A 19,244-nucleotide genomic window follows, 5' to 3' on the forward strand; every position below is an offset into this window, starting at 1 on the left:
CGCTTCTTAATAGTACCTAGATCCAGTCATCCTTGTTTTAACAATGAAGTTTATTCCACTTTAACAGTGATGTTTACTATTGATGTATTTCTTACCGATATCGCTGGTCCAGCCTGTTGCCTGTGCTTTGGCGCGCATAAGATTGATTTGTTCTACTCGTATATTAAGAATTTGTCCAGGGTACATTTATCCCCTAATTCTTCTTGCTCTCGTTTACTCTCTTCTCATCATAGCAGATACTTATACAGATATGGTATCTTGAGACAGAAAAAGGTGGGTGAGGAACCAAGTCAAAGCTAAATTCATGCACTTTCCCCATTGTTATAGTTGACGTGTGGGATGGTGCATTATCTTGATGAAAGAGCACTTTTTCCGTACCAATTTTGATGTCTTTCCAACAAACACAAGTTTCAAATGATCCTTCAATGAAGCATTATATGGTTCAGTTATGGTTCCGCCTTTTTCCAAGTAATTTATAAGGATTATTCCGCGGGACCCCAAAAAAACAGTGGGCGTCACCTTACCAGCACACAAAGTGATCTTTGCCTTCTTTGGTGAACTTTCACCAGCCTCTATACATTATTTTGATTACCGTTTTGACGCTAGTGTGTAATATTGGTCTCAACAGTCACAGATTGATGCAAAAAGTCTTTCGGATTGCGATTAAACGTCACCAGACATTGAGTTGAAACGTTGTGCCAGATGCGCTTTCCCTCGAATCTGGTTAACTGCGGCACTCACCTCGCCCACAGCTTCTTCACACCCTGTTCTCCATGCAGGACATTCTGCACTCGCTCAGGTTCTGTCTAAAATTTCAGTAATCTGTCGAATTTTTATTCGGCGGTCTTGCATTACCACAGCATGGATTTTGTCAGTGTTTACCATTGTGGTTCCAACAACTGGACGGCCAGAGTGCGCTTCGTTTTCAGTGCTTGTCTCACAACACTCAATTTCATTAATCTGAAAGTAAATGGTCTTCAGTGATGGTGCAGATTCCGCGTGAACTTCATCCAATCCTCTTTTAATTCGGGAGACAGCCCAAGCCCTCAGATGGAAATGTTTGATAGCAGTACAAAAGTCGGTTTTTTCCATTTCAGTGACAGTCAACGCACTGACCAATACAGTTTGTTGCCAACAACGAACTGCAGGCTGTGCACTGTTGAACCTTGGAATAATTAAGCTTACCGACCATGAAGGTTCTCTCATGGAAATTTACCGGTCTTATCAAACCATTCTCACACTTCTTAGTTTCCAAACAGCGCAGATGAAAGTGAAGGAATTAAAAGCGTTCCGTTCTTACAAAGTGGAATATCATACTGATGCGTAGTAGGAATCATGTAGCACACGACGTCAGTCTGCCCATAACTCTCAGGACGTTGCCGACAGACTGAAGATGCCCCGAAGCGTAGCCCACGACATACAGGGTTGAGGACTGCAGGCATAATGCAAAGCGCAGTGGGCTGGTGAACTGTCATGGTGGCGGCTGGCCTGCTATAACACAATAGCCCGCTGTCTGTGGCGCGGCGGGCTGCACCGCTGCTGCGCCACCTAACAACAAAGCCCCACTGCCCGACTGTGACACCTCACACTCCAGGCGACGCTGGCTAGCGTCAACCCTGCCTTTCAACAAACCGTTGTGTTAACGCCGCTTTGGAATCTGATAAATATCAGGTGCTAAACGACGTTATGCCGATGACCTGATAATAAATGAAATTCTTCTTCTTCTTTTGCTTAGGCCTTTGTTCCGCAGTTTTTGCAGGGTTGGCGACGTTACAATCGGATTTGGCAAGGTTAATTTGAAGGGATGGCCGACGCCCTTCCTGCTGCCACCCTCTACCCCGCGGGACGGAATCAGTGCACCCCAGCTGTCTGCGTCTAGTGTAAATCAAGAGATTTTGCGAACGTGTTTCAAATGTCTGCAAGTCGTGTAACTGAGCCGGGATGTAGGGACCACCCCGTTATTAATATAATGGGATGTGGAAAACGGCCTAAAAACCACATCCAGGGTAGTCGGCACATCGGCCCTCGCCGTTAATCCACCAGGCAGATTCGATTAAGAGCAGGCGCGCCTACCCGAATCCAGGAAGCATTGCATTAGCGCTCTCGGCTAACCTGTTGGGTCAGAAAATAAATTCAATTACTGAGAGATAATTCGCTATCACCCTTGAAACAAAGCGTAAGCTTCAAAATTTTTAGCTACAGCAGACGTGGAATAAGAGATGTGATACATTAAATTGTACCAAAAATGTACTTACAGTGACCTAGTTCCACTCTCGCAACATTTCCATAACAGAAAAAAATTTCAAAATACTTATATACAGTTAGTATTGACTAATAGTTTTCACCAACATAAAACATCATGAATATGACAAATAATTTTTATAGCCCACTGGTGGCTAGTAATTGGATTTTATCTTTGCTATTGAAAATAGTAGGCTGTGGTATTCCTCAGACCGTAGGAAACCATGTAACCGGCAGATTTCAGTGATCTTGTTACACTCAGTTATAGCCACCGTTGGTATGGGACTGTACTCCACTTCCTCCAAACACTGTGAGGAAAATATTCATTTTTTTATGCAATATGTCATCAGTCAAGACAGCGCTTTAGTCAGTAGTTGAGGCGATCAATTTTATTATGCCTCACTCTGCTTTGAAATCTTCTTTGGACATGGGAGCAGATGTGAGACGGTGTACCCTTGAGTGGAAAGATACAATTATCTGTGTTAGTGGGTGTTGTGAACAAAAAGGTATTACTGCATCTATAACTATAGTTTTTCTATAAATTTTGAAACTATATGTTTGTGCACTTACGTCAAGTTTATGGATCGGCTGCCAATCTCCATTGTGAACTGAATATTCTTAGGTTGACTGTTAAACAAACAAGACATATATTTCTAAGTGTAGACGATGTTACAAGTGACATCTAGCACAGCAAAAAATTACATTTTCGTTGATATCAGGCCAGAATCCATAGTTTTGTACTCCCATAACTCCATGAATCATAGAGACAATCACTTCACTTTTAGTTCTTAAATGTTAAAAGAGGAACGAAACACTGAATTCAGTCATCAAAAGTATTCATTTTATGAGGTAGGTGTGTTCAAGTTATTTGTATTACTAGAAAAGACCTTGAGCTCCTGAATGAGAATGGTTCAACAAAAGCATTCATAAAATGATCAGTTAAAACATTATGTCCAACTGCTTAATGGCTTGTTAATGCACCTGTGGAGAGCAGTAAAGCAGCGATATGCAAGGCACGAATTCGACAAGTCCTTGGTATGGTTTATTAGCTCTGTGACACCATATGTCTAAGCACATGTCATGCAGTTATGGGTTGGTGGTTTGTGGGCGCAGAGCAGTCACCCTGTAGCTTCTCAGATACGTTCCATCATGATGAGATCAGCCGAATGTGATGCCAAAGACAGAATGTGAGCTCACTCTGACGCTCGTCGCATCACATAACCAAGATTTTGGCTTTGTGACATTCACAGTTACGCCGCTAGAAGATATCAGTGCTTTGGGAAATACATCAATCGTGAAGATATGCACATGGTACACAATAATGTCGAGGTAGCCAACAGCTGTCATGGTTTCGTCCATTATTACCATAACTCCAATGGAAGCACAGGTGAATATCCCCAATAGCACAACACTACCCCCACTGGTCTGTGTCCTCGGTATGGTGCATGTATCAGACAACTGATTGCCAGAACGACGGCGTGTCTTGACATAGTCACCGATTTCATATAACAAGAAACGTGATCTTACCTTTCAGGCAACATATTCCCATTGACCAAAGATCTAATTTCTACGATCCTGTGGCCACTACAATTGCAAATCACAGTTCCGTTCGGTCAATATGGGAAAATACAGTGATCATCTGCTGTGGAGCTGCAACTTCAACAATATGCGCTGAACTGTATGCTCTGAAACACTTGTGCCCCTGGACTCGCATTCGGGAGCACGACCGTCCAATTCTGCGTCCTACCATCCTGATTTAGGTTTCCCGTGATTCCCCTAAATCCTCCAGGCAAATACCCAGACGGTTCCTTTGAAAGGGCACGGCCGACGTCCTTCCCCATCCTTCCCTAATTCGATGAGACTGATGACCTCGCTGTTTGGTCTCTTCCCCCAAACAACCCAACCCAACTTGTGCCTGCTCCCGCATTGTATGTAACTAACAAAAGAAAAATCACCAAACAGAAAATATTTTATTTAAGGGACCCATTTTGGCATCTCATTAATGCCATCTTCAGCGCTATGCATGTTAAAAATGAATGTACCTGTAGCATACGTCAAGGTATATCAGTACTTGACATGAAAGAAAATGAAGCGTAGGAATAAAATTCCTTAACATCTACAAAATGTAACATGCAACATTAAGAAGAGTACCTGGGCACACGAAGTACAACAAAGCAGAATATGTGTACATATTGGTCAGCATCTAAGCTATTTTAACATAGCAGAGATATAACAGAACATGCCTAACTTAACAAAAACCAAAAAAATAGACAATAAACAAAATCGAACGCACAAACGAAGGAAGTTTGACCAGTCTCACTTTCACATACATATAAACAAATTTCCACAACTCATATAGATGAGAATCCTATAGCTCTTAGAAAAAACTATCCTCAATCAATTTAAGAGTCGATATTTGACGTGTGAAGTACACAATAGTGCGCATATCTATAGCCCAAGTAATGTCGTCACTAGTGATATATGAGAATTAGTTGTCGGAATATGCGAAATCCAGCGGGCGACAAAGTGATAAACGGTAAGCAAAGAACTTGTGAGGAATACTCATCAAATACCCAGAGGGCATAATGTTATATACTAAATTAAAGCCGGCCGGTGTGGCCGTGCGGTTCTAGGCGCTTCAGTCTAGAACCGCGTGACCGCTACGGTCGCCGGTCCGCATCCTGCCTCGGGCATGGATGTGTGTGATGTCCTTAGGTTAGTTAGGTTTAAGTAGTTCTAAGTTTTAGGGGACTGATGACCACAGATGTTAAGTCCCATAGAGCTCAGAGCCATTTGGACCATTTGAACTAAATTAAAATATTAGAACATATGGCATAGAGTACCTTAAGCATCAATTAATATGCAGATAAATACTGTGGTGGAACAAGTAAAGAACATCAAATACCTTATTAACCAAAGGAAATCCCCTGAAATTCTCCTTTGATTTTGTAACTAGTGTTCCCTTGAGAATATAAGGTATGATACTGTCGACCTATTTATAGAAAGACAAAACCATCCAAATATGTACTAAAACATAGGAAGCGGTTTCTCAAAAGGTACTGTGGGGACAGACAACGCTAAAAGCTGGGTGAGTATGCAAAAACAAACAAGAACACAAAGTATAAGCAAACTAGTTAAGGAACATACTGGCGAAAAAAGGGGCAATATTTATAACTGGAAAAGGAGTGGATAAATGACGTTATACTATTAACCAATCATGAAATGGAATAACACTGAATCAGGGCCTTCTAAATAATGACAACAAAGTGAATAAAACAACCAATGCAGTTGCATGAGATCGCATATGCCTGGAGTCTCGAGCCAATAGTAAAACTTGTTAACCACGACACTACCACGTAACATACCCAAAACTCACAGCTATCATCAGGTTGACATCAATCAAAAATCATTAATAATCAGATTCTAGCATATGGTAAGATCATCATCATCATCATAAAATTCCCCATCAGGTGTATGACGAAGTAAAGTCGCACAGTTACAAACATACTAAACAAAACCGAAACCCAACTCATGAAATACTGTACAATCAAAAAACACTGAAAACGCCACTTATGGAGCTGGAAATATGTCAATTTTGGTATAAAAATGCACCAGGCCATAAAAGGCATGCAGACTAACTGATTACTACAAATCAAACCATAGGGTAACAACAACCAGTTCACAATTCTAAATCTCAGACAGATATCACTGTTATAAGAAAAATCCCACCTTACATTTGCACAAGCTTACAAATGACCAAAAGACGGTCAGTAGTAAGAATGTGCGACATACCAATGGTATTTAGTATTATAACGCGAGAGTCGGAGAGTTGTAGAAAAATCTATATCTACGAGATGTACAAGTACTCCTAATAAGGAGACCCTCCGCATGTCACAGCTGGATGAACCAGTACACTGCCACAATAGTAACATGGGTCATGCATGCTAAGAATAGAAGACGAAAAGATAGTTGGCAGAGAATGGTGTACCATATCGAAAACATATTGGTCTAAGACATAAGAATTCGGGTTAATAAGAAAGTACACAAATATGTGTAAAAGAACACAATAAAATATAGTGGGTTAACATAGCCAAATGAAATCGGTAGTATGTGTCTGGGCGGGTTTACATAATATAATACTGAACCATGGACCTCGCCGTTGGTGGGGAGTCTTGCGTGCCTCAGCGATACAGATAGCCGAACCGTAGGTGCAACCAAAACGGAGGGGTATCTGTTGAGAAGACAGACAAACGTGTGGTTCCTGAAGAGGGACAGCAGCCTTTTCAGTAGTTGCAGGGGCAACAGTCAGGATGTCTGACTGATCTGGCCTTGTAACAATAACCAAAACGGCCTTGCTGTGCTGATACTGCGAATGGCTGAAAGCAAGGGGGAAACTACAGCTGTAATTTTTCCCGAGGGCATGCGGTTTTACTGTATGGTTAAATGATGATGGCGTCCTCTTGGGTAAAATATTCTGGAGGTAAAATAGTCCCCCATTCGGATCTCCGGGCGGGGACTACTCAGGAGGACGCTGATATCAGGAGAAAGAAAACAGGCGTTCTACGGATCGGAGCGTGGAATGTCAGATCCCTTAATCGGGTAGGTAGGTTAGAAAATTTAAAAAGGGAAATGGATAGGTTAAAGTTAGATATAGTGGGAATTAGTGAAGTTCGGTGGCAGGATGAATAAGACTTTTGGTCAGGTGATTACAGGGTTATAAATACAAAATCAAATAGGGTAACGCAGGAGTAGGTTTAATAATAAATAAAATAATAGGAGTGCGGGTAAGCTACTACGAACAACATAGTGAACACATTATTCTAGTCAAGACAGACACGAAGCCCACGGTTAACACAGAAGTACAAGCTTATATGCCAACTAGCTCTGCAGATGACGAAGAGATTGATGAAACGTATCATGAGATAAAAGAAATTATTCAGATAGTGAAGGGAGATGAAAATTTAATAGTAATGGGTGACTGGAATTCGATAGCAGGAAAAGGAAGAGCAGGAAACGTCGTAGGTGAATATGGATTGGGGGGAAGACATGAAAGAGGAAGCCGCCTGGTAGAATTTTGCACAGAGAATAACTTAATCATAGCTAACACTTGGTTCAAGAATCGTAAAAGAAGGTTGTATACATGGAAGAAGCCTGGAGATACTAGAAGGTATCATATAGATTATATAATGGTAAGACAGAGATTTAGGAACCAGGTTTTAAATTGTAAGACATATCCAGGGGCATTTGACTCTGACCACAATCTATTGGTTATGAACTGTAGATTAAAACTGAAGAAACTGCAAAAAGGTGGGAATTGAATAAGATGGCACCTGTATGAATTGAAAGAACCAGAGATTGTAGAGAGCTTCAGGGAGAGCATTACTCAATGACTGACAAGAATGGGAGAAAGAAATACAGTAGAAGAATGGGTAGCATTGAGAGATGAAATAGTGAAAGCAGCAGAGAATCAGGTAGGTAAAAAGACGAGGGCTAATAGAAATCCCTGGGCAACAGAGGAGATATTGAATTTAATTGATGAAAGGAGAAAATTTAAAAATGCAGTAAATGAAGAAGGCAAAAAGGAATACAAACGTCTCATAAATGAGATCGACAGGAAGTGCAAATTGGCTAAGCAGGGATGGCTAGAGGACAAATGTATGTAGAGGCTTATCTCACAAGGGGTAAGATAGATACTGCCTACAGGAAAATTAAAGAGACCTTTATAGAAAAGAGAACCACTTGTATGAATATCAAGAGCTCAGATGGAAACCCAGTTCCAGGAAAAGAAGGGAAAGCAGACAGGTGGAAGGAGTATATAAAGGGTCTATACAAGGGTGATGTATTTGAGGACAATATTATGGAAATGGAAGAGGATGTAGATGAAGATGAAATGGGAAATATGATACTACGTGAAGAGTTTGACAGAGTACTGAAAGAACTAAGTCGAAACAAGGTCCCGGGAGTAGACAACATTCCATTAGAACTACTGACAGCCTTGGGAGAGCCAGTTCTGACGAATCTCTACCATCTGATGAGCAAGATGTATGAAACAGGCGAAATACCCTCAGACTTCAAGAAGAATATAATAATTCCAATCCCAAAGAAAGCAGGTGTTGACAGATGTGAAAATTACCGAACTATCAGTTTGATAAGCCACTGCTGCAAAATACTAACACGAATTCTTTACAGACGAATGGAAAAACTGGTCGAAGCCAACCTTGGTGATGATCAGTTTGGATTCCGTAGAAATGTTGGAACACGTGAGGCAGTACTGACCCTACGACTTATCTTAGAATAGATTAATAAAAGACAAGCCTACGTTTCTAGCATTTGTAGACTTAGAGAAAGCTTTTGACAATGTTGATTGGAATACTCTCTTTCATATTCTGAAGGTGGCAGGGGTAAAATACAGGGAGCGAAAGGCTATTTACAATTTGTACAGAAACCTGATGGCAGTTATAAGAGTCGATGGGCATGAAAGGGTAGCAATGGTTGGAAAGGGAGAGACTGGGTTGTAGCCTATCCCCGATGTTATTCAATCTGTATATTGAGCAAGCAGTAAAGGAAACAAAAGAAAAATTCGGAGTAGGAATTAAAATCTATGGAGAAGGAATAAAAACTTTCAGGTTCGCCGATGACATTGTAATTCTGTCAGAGACAGCAAAGGACCTGGAAGAGCAGCTGAACGGAATGGACAGTGTCTTGATAGGAGGGCATAAGATGAACATCAACAAAAGCAAAACGAGGATAATGGAATGTAGTCGAATTAAGTCGGGTGATGCTGAGGGAATTGGATTAGGAAATGAGACACTTAAAGTAGTACAGGAGTTTTGCTATCTGGGGAGCAAAATAACTCACGATGGTCGAAGTAGAGAGGATATAAAATATAGACTGGCAATGGCAAGGAAAGAGTTTCCGAAGAAGAGAAATTTGTTAACATCGAGTATAGATTTAAGTGTCAGGAAGTGTCTTCTGAAAGTATTTGTATGGAGAGTAACCATGTATGGAAGTGAAAGGTGGACGATAATTAGTTTAGACAAGAAGAGAATAGAAGCTTTCTAAATGTGGTGCTACAGAAGATTAGATGGGTAGATCACATAACTAATGAGGAGGTATTGAATAGAATTGGAGAGAAGAGAAATTTGTGGCACAACTTTACTAGGAGAAGGGATCGGTTGGTGCGGCATATTCTAAGGCATCAAGGGACCACCAATTTAGTATTGGAGGGCAGCGTGGAGGGTAAAAATCGTAGAGGGAGACCAAGAGATGAATACACTAAACAGATTCAGAAGGATGTAGGTTGCAGTAGTTACCGGGAGACGAAGAAGCTTGCACAGGATAGAGTAGCATGGAGAGCTGCATCAAACCAGTCTCTGGACTGAAGACCACAACAAAAACTACAGTACTTAGGTAATCAGCTAGATACCACACTCATAGAGAAAATTATACCAGGATGAATTTGCTATGAAGCATGGTATAAGTAAATACGAGTCGTCAGTGAACATGATAATGGAAGCGCAGCCAGTGACGGCAAGCCCATGTACTCCCAAACAAAATGGTAAAAGCCATCGCCCCCTATCGAAAGTCCAGTTGGTCACACCAAGCTGTTATATGAAAAGTACTTATGTAGAACAAAGTACCCTTAGACTAGTGATAGGAACACCCAACCGACAGACCCATCACTGGAGGAACGAAACCACCCTGTAATGTAACAGGATTTGGTGAAATGTTGCCAAAAAGATGTGATCGTATAGGTATTCACTATTGTGCACTTCATATGTCAAGTCACAACTTTTGAGTGAGGGTAGTTTTTCCTAAGAACTATTATGATTCTCATCTACATGAGACATGGAAAATATAGGACTAGACAAACTTTCTTTATCTGTGTGTCCGATGTTGTATATTGTCTATTTTTCCAGTAGTGTTTGGCAAGTTCTATTACAGCTTTGTAATGTCAAAACAGTTAGTTACAGTGCTAACCAATACGTGAGCTAAATGTGAACAGGCCCTCTCCTTAACGCTGCATGTTGCATTTTGTAGGTTTTAAGACCTTTAATTATTACGCTTCGTTTTCTATAATGTCAACTAGCGATATACCATGACATATAGCCTACTACATGTAACTCGTTTTTAATATGCAGGGGCCTGCAGATGGTATCAACGAGAGTCCGAAACTGGTTGTGTAAGCAAAATAGCAACTTCTGGAAACATACGGCTCTTTGCTGGTTTTTCTTCGGTAGATATACGATCGGTTGCTGTTCCGTATACACGAAGCAAAAAGAAAGCATTGTACTTCGTGGTTCGGTCTGCAACAGAGTGCCGCCGACCTTGCTTTACAGAGCGGGTGAGACTCACAGCGTCCACATTCTGCTTTGAGCTGTGGATGTGTACCACCATGCCACCTACTCGTGGTTTCAGCATTCTTCAACCACTTTCCATAGATGCTCACGCAACGGCCAACCGGATACACTGTTTCCAAGATGCTCGCTCCCAGGCGCCTGGCCATAACGACCTGCCTTTCGTAGTACTGGCTTCTACAATGGATTACACAATTTTCGGCTCGTGCAGTTGCTATAATTCTTCCCAGTTAGTCTCCACTCTGCTTATGCGCTTTTTTCACCAGGTCGCGTGACCCAAACACCACTAGGGGGTACTTCATCTCGTGGTGGGCGCTCGTGATATTGTTTCGATTCATCAATGTAGGATCAACCAGCCAGGTTAATGGACAGTGCTAATGCGCTTCTTCCTGGACTCGAGTAGGAGTGCCAGCCCCAGATCGAATCCGCCCAGCCGATTAACGACGACGGCCAGTGTGCCAGCCAGACTGGATGTGGCTTTTAGGCGGTTTTCCACATCCCACTAGGTGAGTACCAGTCTGGTTCCCACGTCCCACCTTAGTTACACGACTTGCAGACATATGAAAACATTTACTCTATTCCATGGCTTACACTAGACGCAGACAGCTGGGTACACCACTTCCATCCCAGCGGGTACAGGACGGCGACAGGAAGGGCATCCGGCCACACTCTGACATTGACATTGCCAAATCCATAGTGACAGGGCCGACCGCGCGTTGAAGTCGGACAAAGGCCCAAGCAAATGATGATGAATGCAGGATCACATACCCAAAATGTTATTTCTTCACTTCGCAGTGAGAAGACATACTGCTTATTGTAATGCATTCTACCTACGTGGCAGAAAGAAATAGCAGTTCTGTGAATAGATAAAAACTAAAGCAATAGACCATTATTGACGGAATACATTTCTCCATTTTTAGACAGGAACGTTGGTTTATCGATTACAATTTCACAGTTGAGGGAGACTCAGTGAACTGACCATCTTAGTGTTTTATTGAATTGGTGCAGTGATAAACCAAGTGCAAGGTGCAGTGCATCTTGCATTGTAATATGTTATAAAATTTAGTTTGTAAACAATACTTTCTTCGTCTGTACAAACACAGTAATTTTAAGGTTCCATATTTTCACGGAAAGTGATATGTAAAACATTTTTTTCCTCAGTCTTTAATTTGTTTCCTAATATGTTTCTATGTGCCAGTGTGCTCTGTACATACATATAAGGATTTTAAGGAATTTTACTTTATGAATATGTACTTAACTTTTATATATTGTGAAGTTCCCTCAGTTTTAAAGAACTACAGAAAGTACAATTAGTGATGTATCTTTCTCTTTCTTTCTTAACACGTGGCGCTATCTATCCTCGTTGTTCATGCTTACTTCCAGTTTATCAAACAGTGTGAACGTGCGATTCTGAGGTTCCTGAGTTATATATATTTGGACTGTTGACACTTTTACTTTGTACATACCACAATCTAGACCGAACCGGCAGAGTAGTAAAATAAGACTGCAACAGTCGTATAATGAATCTATTTCTATCTCTCACGTTTGATATCAATTCAGTCTTCTTTAACCGCAAATCTGACGATTTAATGTAACAATTATTATTACTCTGTAACATAGCTCTCTAAATGACTCGAAACGAAGGAAATTGAGCTGCCGTGGATTGGTATTCGTGGTATAGAGTGGTGTAGCTTGCAAAGATGTTAACCTTTTCAGCTGTACGTTTAACAAGGTCCGAGACAAGTCAACAGTCAAACTCAATAGCTGCTGGTGATTATGAAGTACATAAAAAAAGAAATGTGTTGCTATAAATAATAGCTATCAAGAACGAGCCATTTCCCTGTGGTATCTTTATTTCCATGTTTGCTAGTCCAGCTGTATTGCGGGAGAGCTTCTGAGAAATTGCGAAAGGGAAGAGAGATACTGGCAAAAGTGAAACTGTGAGGGGAAGGGGTGTCTCAGCACGTGCCTGAATAGCTCGATAAAAACTTTGCCAAGGATAGGCCAGCTGCAGGCTCGAGTCATGACCTTGTACATAGTTTTATTATCATGGGAAACTCTAATGTTTACCTATTTTCAGTGATAGATGCATATCTAACGAATGAACAGACAAGATACATCATATATTATTTTGCATTTCTAGAATGAAGTCTCCATTTTAATGATTTTTGCATTGATTAAAATGTATTATTTCAACTGTTAACAGAAACGGCGATGGGCACCCCTGTCGACGCACAAAACAATGATGAATCTGCTTATGTGAACGCAGTTTACAGGTATATAATCCTTGACTATAATACTTCCAAACGTGAGATTGGCGTCAGGTGTTAACGTTCGGAGAAATCAGAGGATAAAAATAATTGTTTAATTGTTTTTAGTCACGTTGTTTATGTCGAATATTTTTATGAAGAGCAGATTCACCTGAGAATTTCCTGCTAAAAACAAGCTATTTCCCAGTTGAACTGGAGCTTCTCGCAAAATTTCTTCTCAGTATAATCGAGCAAACTACTTTAATTACCTCTGGTTTATGTCTTAAAACAGTGTACATTTATGTACTAATTCATTTTAGGGTTCTAAACAGACAACGGTTAGGTAATTTGTAACAACCAATTGCATCAAAGAGGTGTCTCTTATTCTTCCATAACTGTTCCCATGTTATGTCACCCACTAATAAAGACCTCAATTAACGTTAAGAAATTAGTGCTACCAATGTATAAACTGTTCTGTTGATTGCAATAAACGTAACACTTTATTTGAGTCATCTTCATTTTCCGAAATAGTCGGTGATATATTAGGAGTTTCTGCAACTAAAGCTGCCATTTACACACGACATCAGAATACACTCATTCAGTTTGAGCCTGTCACTAAGGATGAAACATTCTCTTGAGCCCTTTGCTCAGACTATTTCTAGTATATTAACCTGAATGGATAGTTTTTTACCTCTAACGACTCTTTGTAGACACGTACCAGAAATATCGCACTAATTCCCACATGCAAGCACAATGTTACCATCTCAACTACCTGCTGAAAACCCTCGCCATCCAAACGTAGTTGACACCAGCAGCAGTCTCGTCATGCAGCAGCCACGAGTCATTGCTTATCATTTACTTTGCTTCATTGTTTACAGCATCGGCGAACTCACTATCAAAAGAATTCTTAACCCGTTGCTGCACAACGACTTCATTTTCCGAATGTCTAATACTGGAAAAGAATTCTACAGGAAACTTGGCATTCTACATGAGTTTACGAGAAAGGTAATACATTTAAATCTAACTTATTCCACTGAAAACAGTTCCTAAATGATAACACAGAATTAAGTTACGCACGTAAGTTTCACGTTTTGCATAGAACATCACCAACTGATTGTCAAATGTCATTCGCAACATTTTGCACAATGATAGATGATCCACTTTACTTTTAGAATCTTCCCATTTAAGCTAACTGGGGGTTGGTAAAAAAGTTTAATTTACGGGTGTAGGAAGCACGTGAAACAGTCGATTTGTCAACAGCACCGGGTAGTTATAATTAAAGGGCAGCTTCTCACAGAGGTCGAGAGTGGGCTGTAATTATCGTACGACAAAAAACTTGGTACATATTCTAACGCGTTACGATGGAAAAAATTAGTTCCAATTTTGGCCACCAGGTGCAAATCTGGCTCCGTGAATGCAAGAAAGACATATAGAAATGTTGCCGTACGTAATGGGTTAGCAGCACCTGATGAACAAAATCCTTATGGCCAAAATTGGAGGTATTTTTTGCAGTGTAAACTGGTTCCACATCAACTCATTAGCACATCTGCCAAGTTTCGCTCCCATACGATAACTACAGCCTATACTGGACCTCCGTGAGTAGATCTACTGTAAGCGTACCTGCCCAGTACTCCGTTGGTGGAAGATGTAGAGCCATATCCACACTTGGAGACAATTTAGATGTTAATTTTAGAAGAAAGAGAAACTTTGGTTTCGTAAAACAATATTTAGGCCCAGGTGACTGGACTATAACGCAACTTTAATACTGCCAACCTACGACGTGGTATGAGGAGTACGAAGCAGTCGCTACTCTTTAGTCTGAGATCCTGTAGTGATTGAGCGTCTGGAACAGTTGCATAATCTAATGTGATATACTGCTTAAATTTTAGAATGTAGGAAAAAACGTTTATTCTAACCGTTCCGAGAAAGCTATTGCGATTAATTTCCAATAGTTATCACGGTTGGACTTTTGATAGGTTTATACCAATTTTCTGTGAATCTGGAGAAGTGTCTCTTAGTCATGTCGTTCTTTCTCACGTGAAATGTGGTACATCTAGAAATTTTGCACCGTGAATACGAAGCGAGAAATGGGAGCTTCTCTCTTGCGGTACTTTCCTATCCTCTTTAGATAATTTAAACCCTTGAAATGAGAGTATAACCTAGCAAGGCTTCTAGCTACGAGAACCTAAAACCATCTGGACATTTTCTTAGCACATAAGAAAGACAGCAAGGGGAAAACACCATCCATGAATATGAACTAGGTGGTTCGTATGAGCACTTCCTGACAGAAGAGGCCGGATTCGATTCCCAGCCAGGTCGGATATTTTCTCTGTTTGGGGACTGTATGCTTTGTTGTCCTAACGTTCATATCGTCACAGTTGACATTACACTACTGTGATGGCTGTGAGGGCTCGTCCTGAAATCCCTGATAGCTAGCAGTGCTCTAGAAAGTTCTCAACTTGGAAGCACTGAGTCTACAGTTGAAAACAATAGCCGTCCACAGAGCAGCGACGTGTTGCCATAGAGGCGTTTGCAAAATCGCGTTAAGTGATTGGCTGAGATAAATGTGTGAATCTGCTGCGCTCACTCCACAGCAGTTCTGAGACCTTACGCAACTCGAATATAGTGTGTGGACACTGTAACCAATTACATGAGAGTCGTATGCTAGCATAAACAAACGAGGACTTACAGGCCACTTGGGAGATGAGCGGAGCAGTATAAAAAGCCCCACCTCCCTCTCGCATTGCTGGCGAATTATGTTAGTGTTCACGCTCCTGCAAAAGCAAAACATACCTACCCGTTGTAGAGATCGCCGATCCCTTTTGGTGTTGTGGCGGTTCTACTCTGACCCCTTCATGGACCCAGGATTAGTCTCTTCGCTCATTTCAGTGTAAGAAAAGAAAACAATGTGAAACGAGCAACACAAAGCAAAGTGGTGTACACAAAGTGTTCGACGACGGATGCAGCGCAATTTTTTGTTGAGGTTGGCGGTGGCGTAAACAGAGCCAGTTTTAAGGCCCAAGCGACACAGCCTCCTCTTGGGTCGCCAAGCTGATAGGGGAGCCAGGAGCACCTAAGCACATGATTTTTAAACAGTACATTCCACAATAGAAGTGAGAACTGACGCAGGTGAAATTGATGGGAATTGGTGGGAGGGGGAGGGGGGGAGGGGGACCAATGATGAATCGGCCCGACCTCTATCTCGATTTTAAGTAACTATAGATTAGAATATCCGCTCTCTAGAACTGAGATGTTATGGCGTCTGCATATCTACAGGTTAGGAGAATATCCCTGCGGTTGTAAGTCCAATTAGTTGTGTCTTCATATCTTTCTCCCATTTACCTATTCATTTTCAGACAATGTAAATATTAATGTTTGTCTTTTTAAGTTAATTTTAAGACAACTACTTTTAATACGTCACTGAGTAAGATGCTACGGTAACATTTTGTCCAGTGCCAAAACATTTTTCACATGTGCAGAAACTAATTGCCCAGTATTCAGCCGTTGAAGTTGTATACCAACATGTCTTCCGTTACACCTGTTACAGTGGAGAGCACTCCTTGTAAAACATTTTAGAAAAAAAATTGAGTTTCCCTTTTATGTCAAACTTTTATCGTTAAACAGTTTAATACATGTGGCTGTGGTTTAACTTTTGATGCAGGATCAAACTGGCTACATTTAGTTTTATATTATTTTATGATTAAAAATACCCGCAACACTGGTGTTTTTTCATGCCTGATGTTAAAATATTTTACCAAGGACCAACAAAAGAGAAAATTTGAAAAAATGTCATATTACCGCCTTGAGCTGCTGGTAAAATACTTCATTTATACAACCTGTTTCAGTAGTATAACCTTCATCAGGTACATAAAAGTGTTCACAGCACCATATAAGGCGAAATGTAAAATAGTTACCGTCAGGTGATAAAACCATGAACAATACACTGTCGTCATATCGTAGTAAAAATTATGTGGACAATCTTTAAAAACTGTGCTAAGGAGTGTACACATCCATGTTAAAACTGTAATTAGTATTAACGACACAATTTATTTTACGTATGGTGACAGTGTATTGTTCATGGTTTTATCACCTGGCGATAACAATTTCATGTTGCTCCCCCCCCCCCCCCCCTTTCATGATGCTGTGAACGTATCTGTGAACCTGATGATATTCAGATGACTGAAACTGGCTGCATAAATAAAGCATTTTAAGAGCAGCTCAAGGTGGTAATATGACATTTTTTGAAATATATGGCAGTTGTTGGGCATTTCCATCTGAAAATATACTGAACAGTCAATTATTTTATGTTACTGACAGGTCATTAGAGACAAGAAACTATCGAAGATGATGGAGAAAATAGATGAGAAGACAGATGAAATAGGTACCAAAGTTTACTTACTAGTTTTGAATTGGTTTGTGTAAATGTAGAGCTGCAGTCGGGTTGATAAGTTGGTAATTTCACAGGTAGGAAGCGGCGAGTGGCCTTCCTGGACATGCTGCTCGCAGAGTCTGAAGATGGCCAGAAGTTAACCGACCAAGAGGTTCAGGAGGAAGTGGACACTTTCATGTTTGAGGTGAGCTACAGTAATTTTAGCTCAAGCAACATTCATTTGGAGGCAGTCTGTAGTGCCATTGCTTAGTCTGAGTATGTATTTAAACGCCAGAACAACAGCCAATATATACTACACTTTTTCCCATCTCAAAACCTCTTTGTATAATAGTTTCATTTGGAAATGAGACACTAAAAGTTACGTACGACTTCCTTTATTTGGACAGCAGAGTAACTACCGAGAGCGAGAAAAGGGATTCGGGGGAAGATGATACTCTAATTCGTAATACAAATCAAAATGTTAGTAAGTTTTTTCGAAAAGAACATGTCTCGAGTGTAGCCTTTTACCGAAGTGAATCATGGGCGCCAACAGAAAATACAAGTAAAGAATACAAGCTTTTCAGATGTGATGCTACTGAAAAAAGCGGAAGAGTCGATGGGTAGAGCAGTAACTAATCAACAGTTACTAAACAGAACGTCATAGAAGAAAAGAGAAACTTACTGGACAATTTCAATAAAAGAAGGATTATGTTGGCGGAACATATCACGAAACACGATAGCACTACGGAAATACTCTTCAAACACTAGTAGCAGACGCTACGGAGGAGGGATCATAAATGTTACAGCGTCCTAGAAGAGAGTATCTGCCTATGTCGATGGCAAACTTTACATTCACTGTAAACCACACTCATCAAAAATACAAAGATAAAAATTATTAACTGGCTGCATAATCAAACTGTCTAAAATAACTATAAATTGTTTTATAGATTAAGCTTACAGAGTACAAAGTAAGAAAATAGAAAAAAAATTGCTATGTATCTGAAATTCGTCTTTCTTACCTCATGTAGTTTAAGTATCGAAAACAGCAGTATACTTCATATAAACACTTTCCTACCCAAAGCTACAAATTGCATTTATGCAAATGTTTAAAGACTTCTGGTGAAAGTTGGAATCTTATCTAGTATAATATTATGAATGATATGCTGATTAAATATGCAGCAAAAAATATGTATATATATAGAAATATCTTAGACCTAAATTAACCTTACCATCTGGAAATAAAACCATTATGAAAACATTTCTGGCAAAAATATTATTGTTCGTGGATACAAAATTCAAACACAGTTACTACTGAAGATCTCTAACATTATTACACTACAAAAGTAAACATTCATATGTTATTGATGTACTAACCGATAGGTGAACTGAGAAGCAGATACTATTACTACATACGTCCTTTAATGAAAGCAGAACTTATACTAGCAAACACGTGATTGAACCGTCTGTACGATTCCTAATACCCATCTACAGCTTTATATTCAATTCTATCTCCATAGAAAGATGGAAAAACAGAAAGAGATGGTTTTCACACACTAAAAGGATACGTGTATAATAAACGCAGCACACACATTTAAACTGACTGGAGATGGTACTGCATGGTTTAGAATTCCTCACACAAAAACTTCATCCTCCCCTTCTGTAATTTACGTGTATCAAAAATATAAGAAAATTATCAAACCCCATAATCACGGTTCTCAGGGATAGGTTAGGGACATCAAGCTGCGCAACTGGCGTCCAATTGCAAGAGTTGCACCAGGCCATTGAGACATACGAAATTATTATTATTATCATTATCATCCTTATTATTAATACTATTTATAAGTTTTTGTCAAACATTGGCTGTCCCACTAACTTGACAGACTGTGTACTTTTACTGTTGTCACAGCCTCTAATATAGACGAAACTGATTCTTTATCTATTCATTCAAGGAAAACATAAATGACACACAAAACAATTAGAATTTGTACTTCTGTATTTTTTTCCTACTTCTCAACAGTAGATTCTCTT

At 40.1% G+C, this 19,244-nt stretch overlaps 1 protein-coding gene across 1 annotated transcript in view; it reads left to right on the forward strand.

Annotated features, from left to right (window-relative positions):
* Nucleotides 1-19,244, forward strand: part of LOC124804998 (cytochrome P450 4C1-like) — a 131,895-nt gene that overhangs the window by 68,814 nt on the left and 43,837 nt on the right. Inside the window, exons 5-8 of the mRNA XM_047265395.1 lie at nt 12,805-12,874; nt 13,726-13,852; nt 17,165-17,228; nt 17,312-17,421. Of these exons, the coding sequence (XP_047121351.1) occupies nt 12,805-12,874; nt 13,726-13,852; nt 17,165-17,228; nt 17,312-17,421 (371 nt within the window). The remainder of the gene's footprint in view (nt 1-12,804; nt 12,875-13,725; nt 13,853-17,164; nt 17,229-17,311; nt 17,422-19,244) is intronic.

This window comes from Schistocerca piceifrons, chromosome 7, assembly GCF_021461385.2.
Source record: "Schistocerca piceifrons isolate TAMUIC-IGC-003096 chromosome 7, iqSchPice1.1, whole genome shotgun sequence".
Lineage (NCBI taxonomy): Eukaryota > Metazoa > Arthropoda > Insecta > Orthoptera > Acrididae > Schistocerca > Schistocerca piceifrons.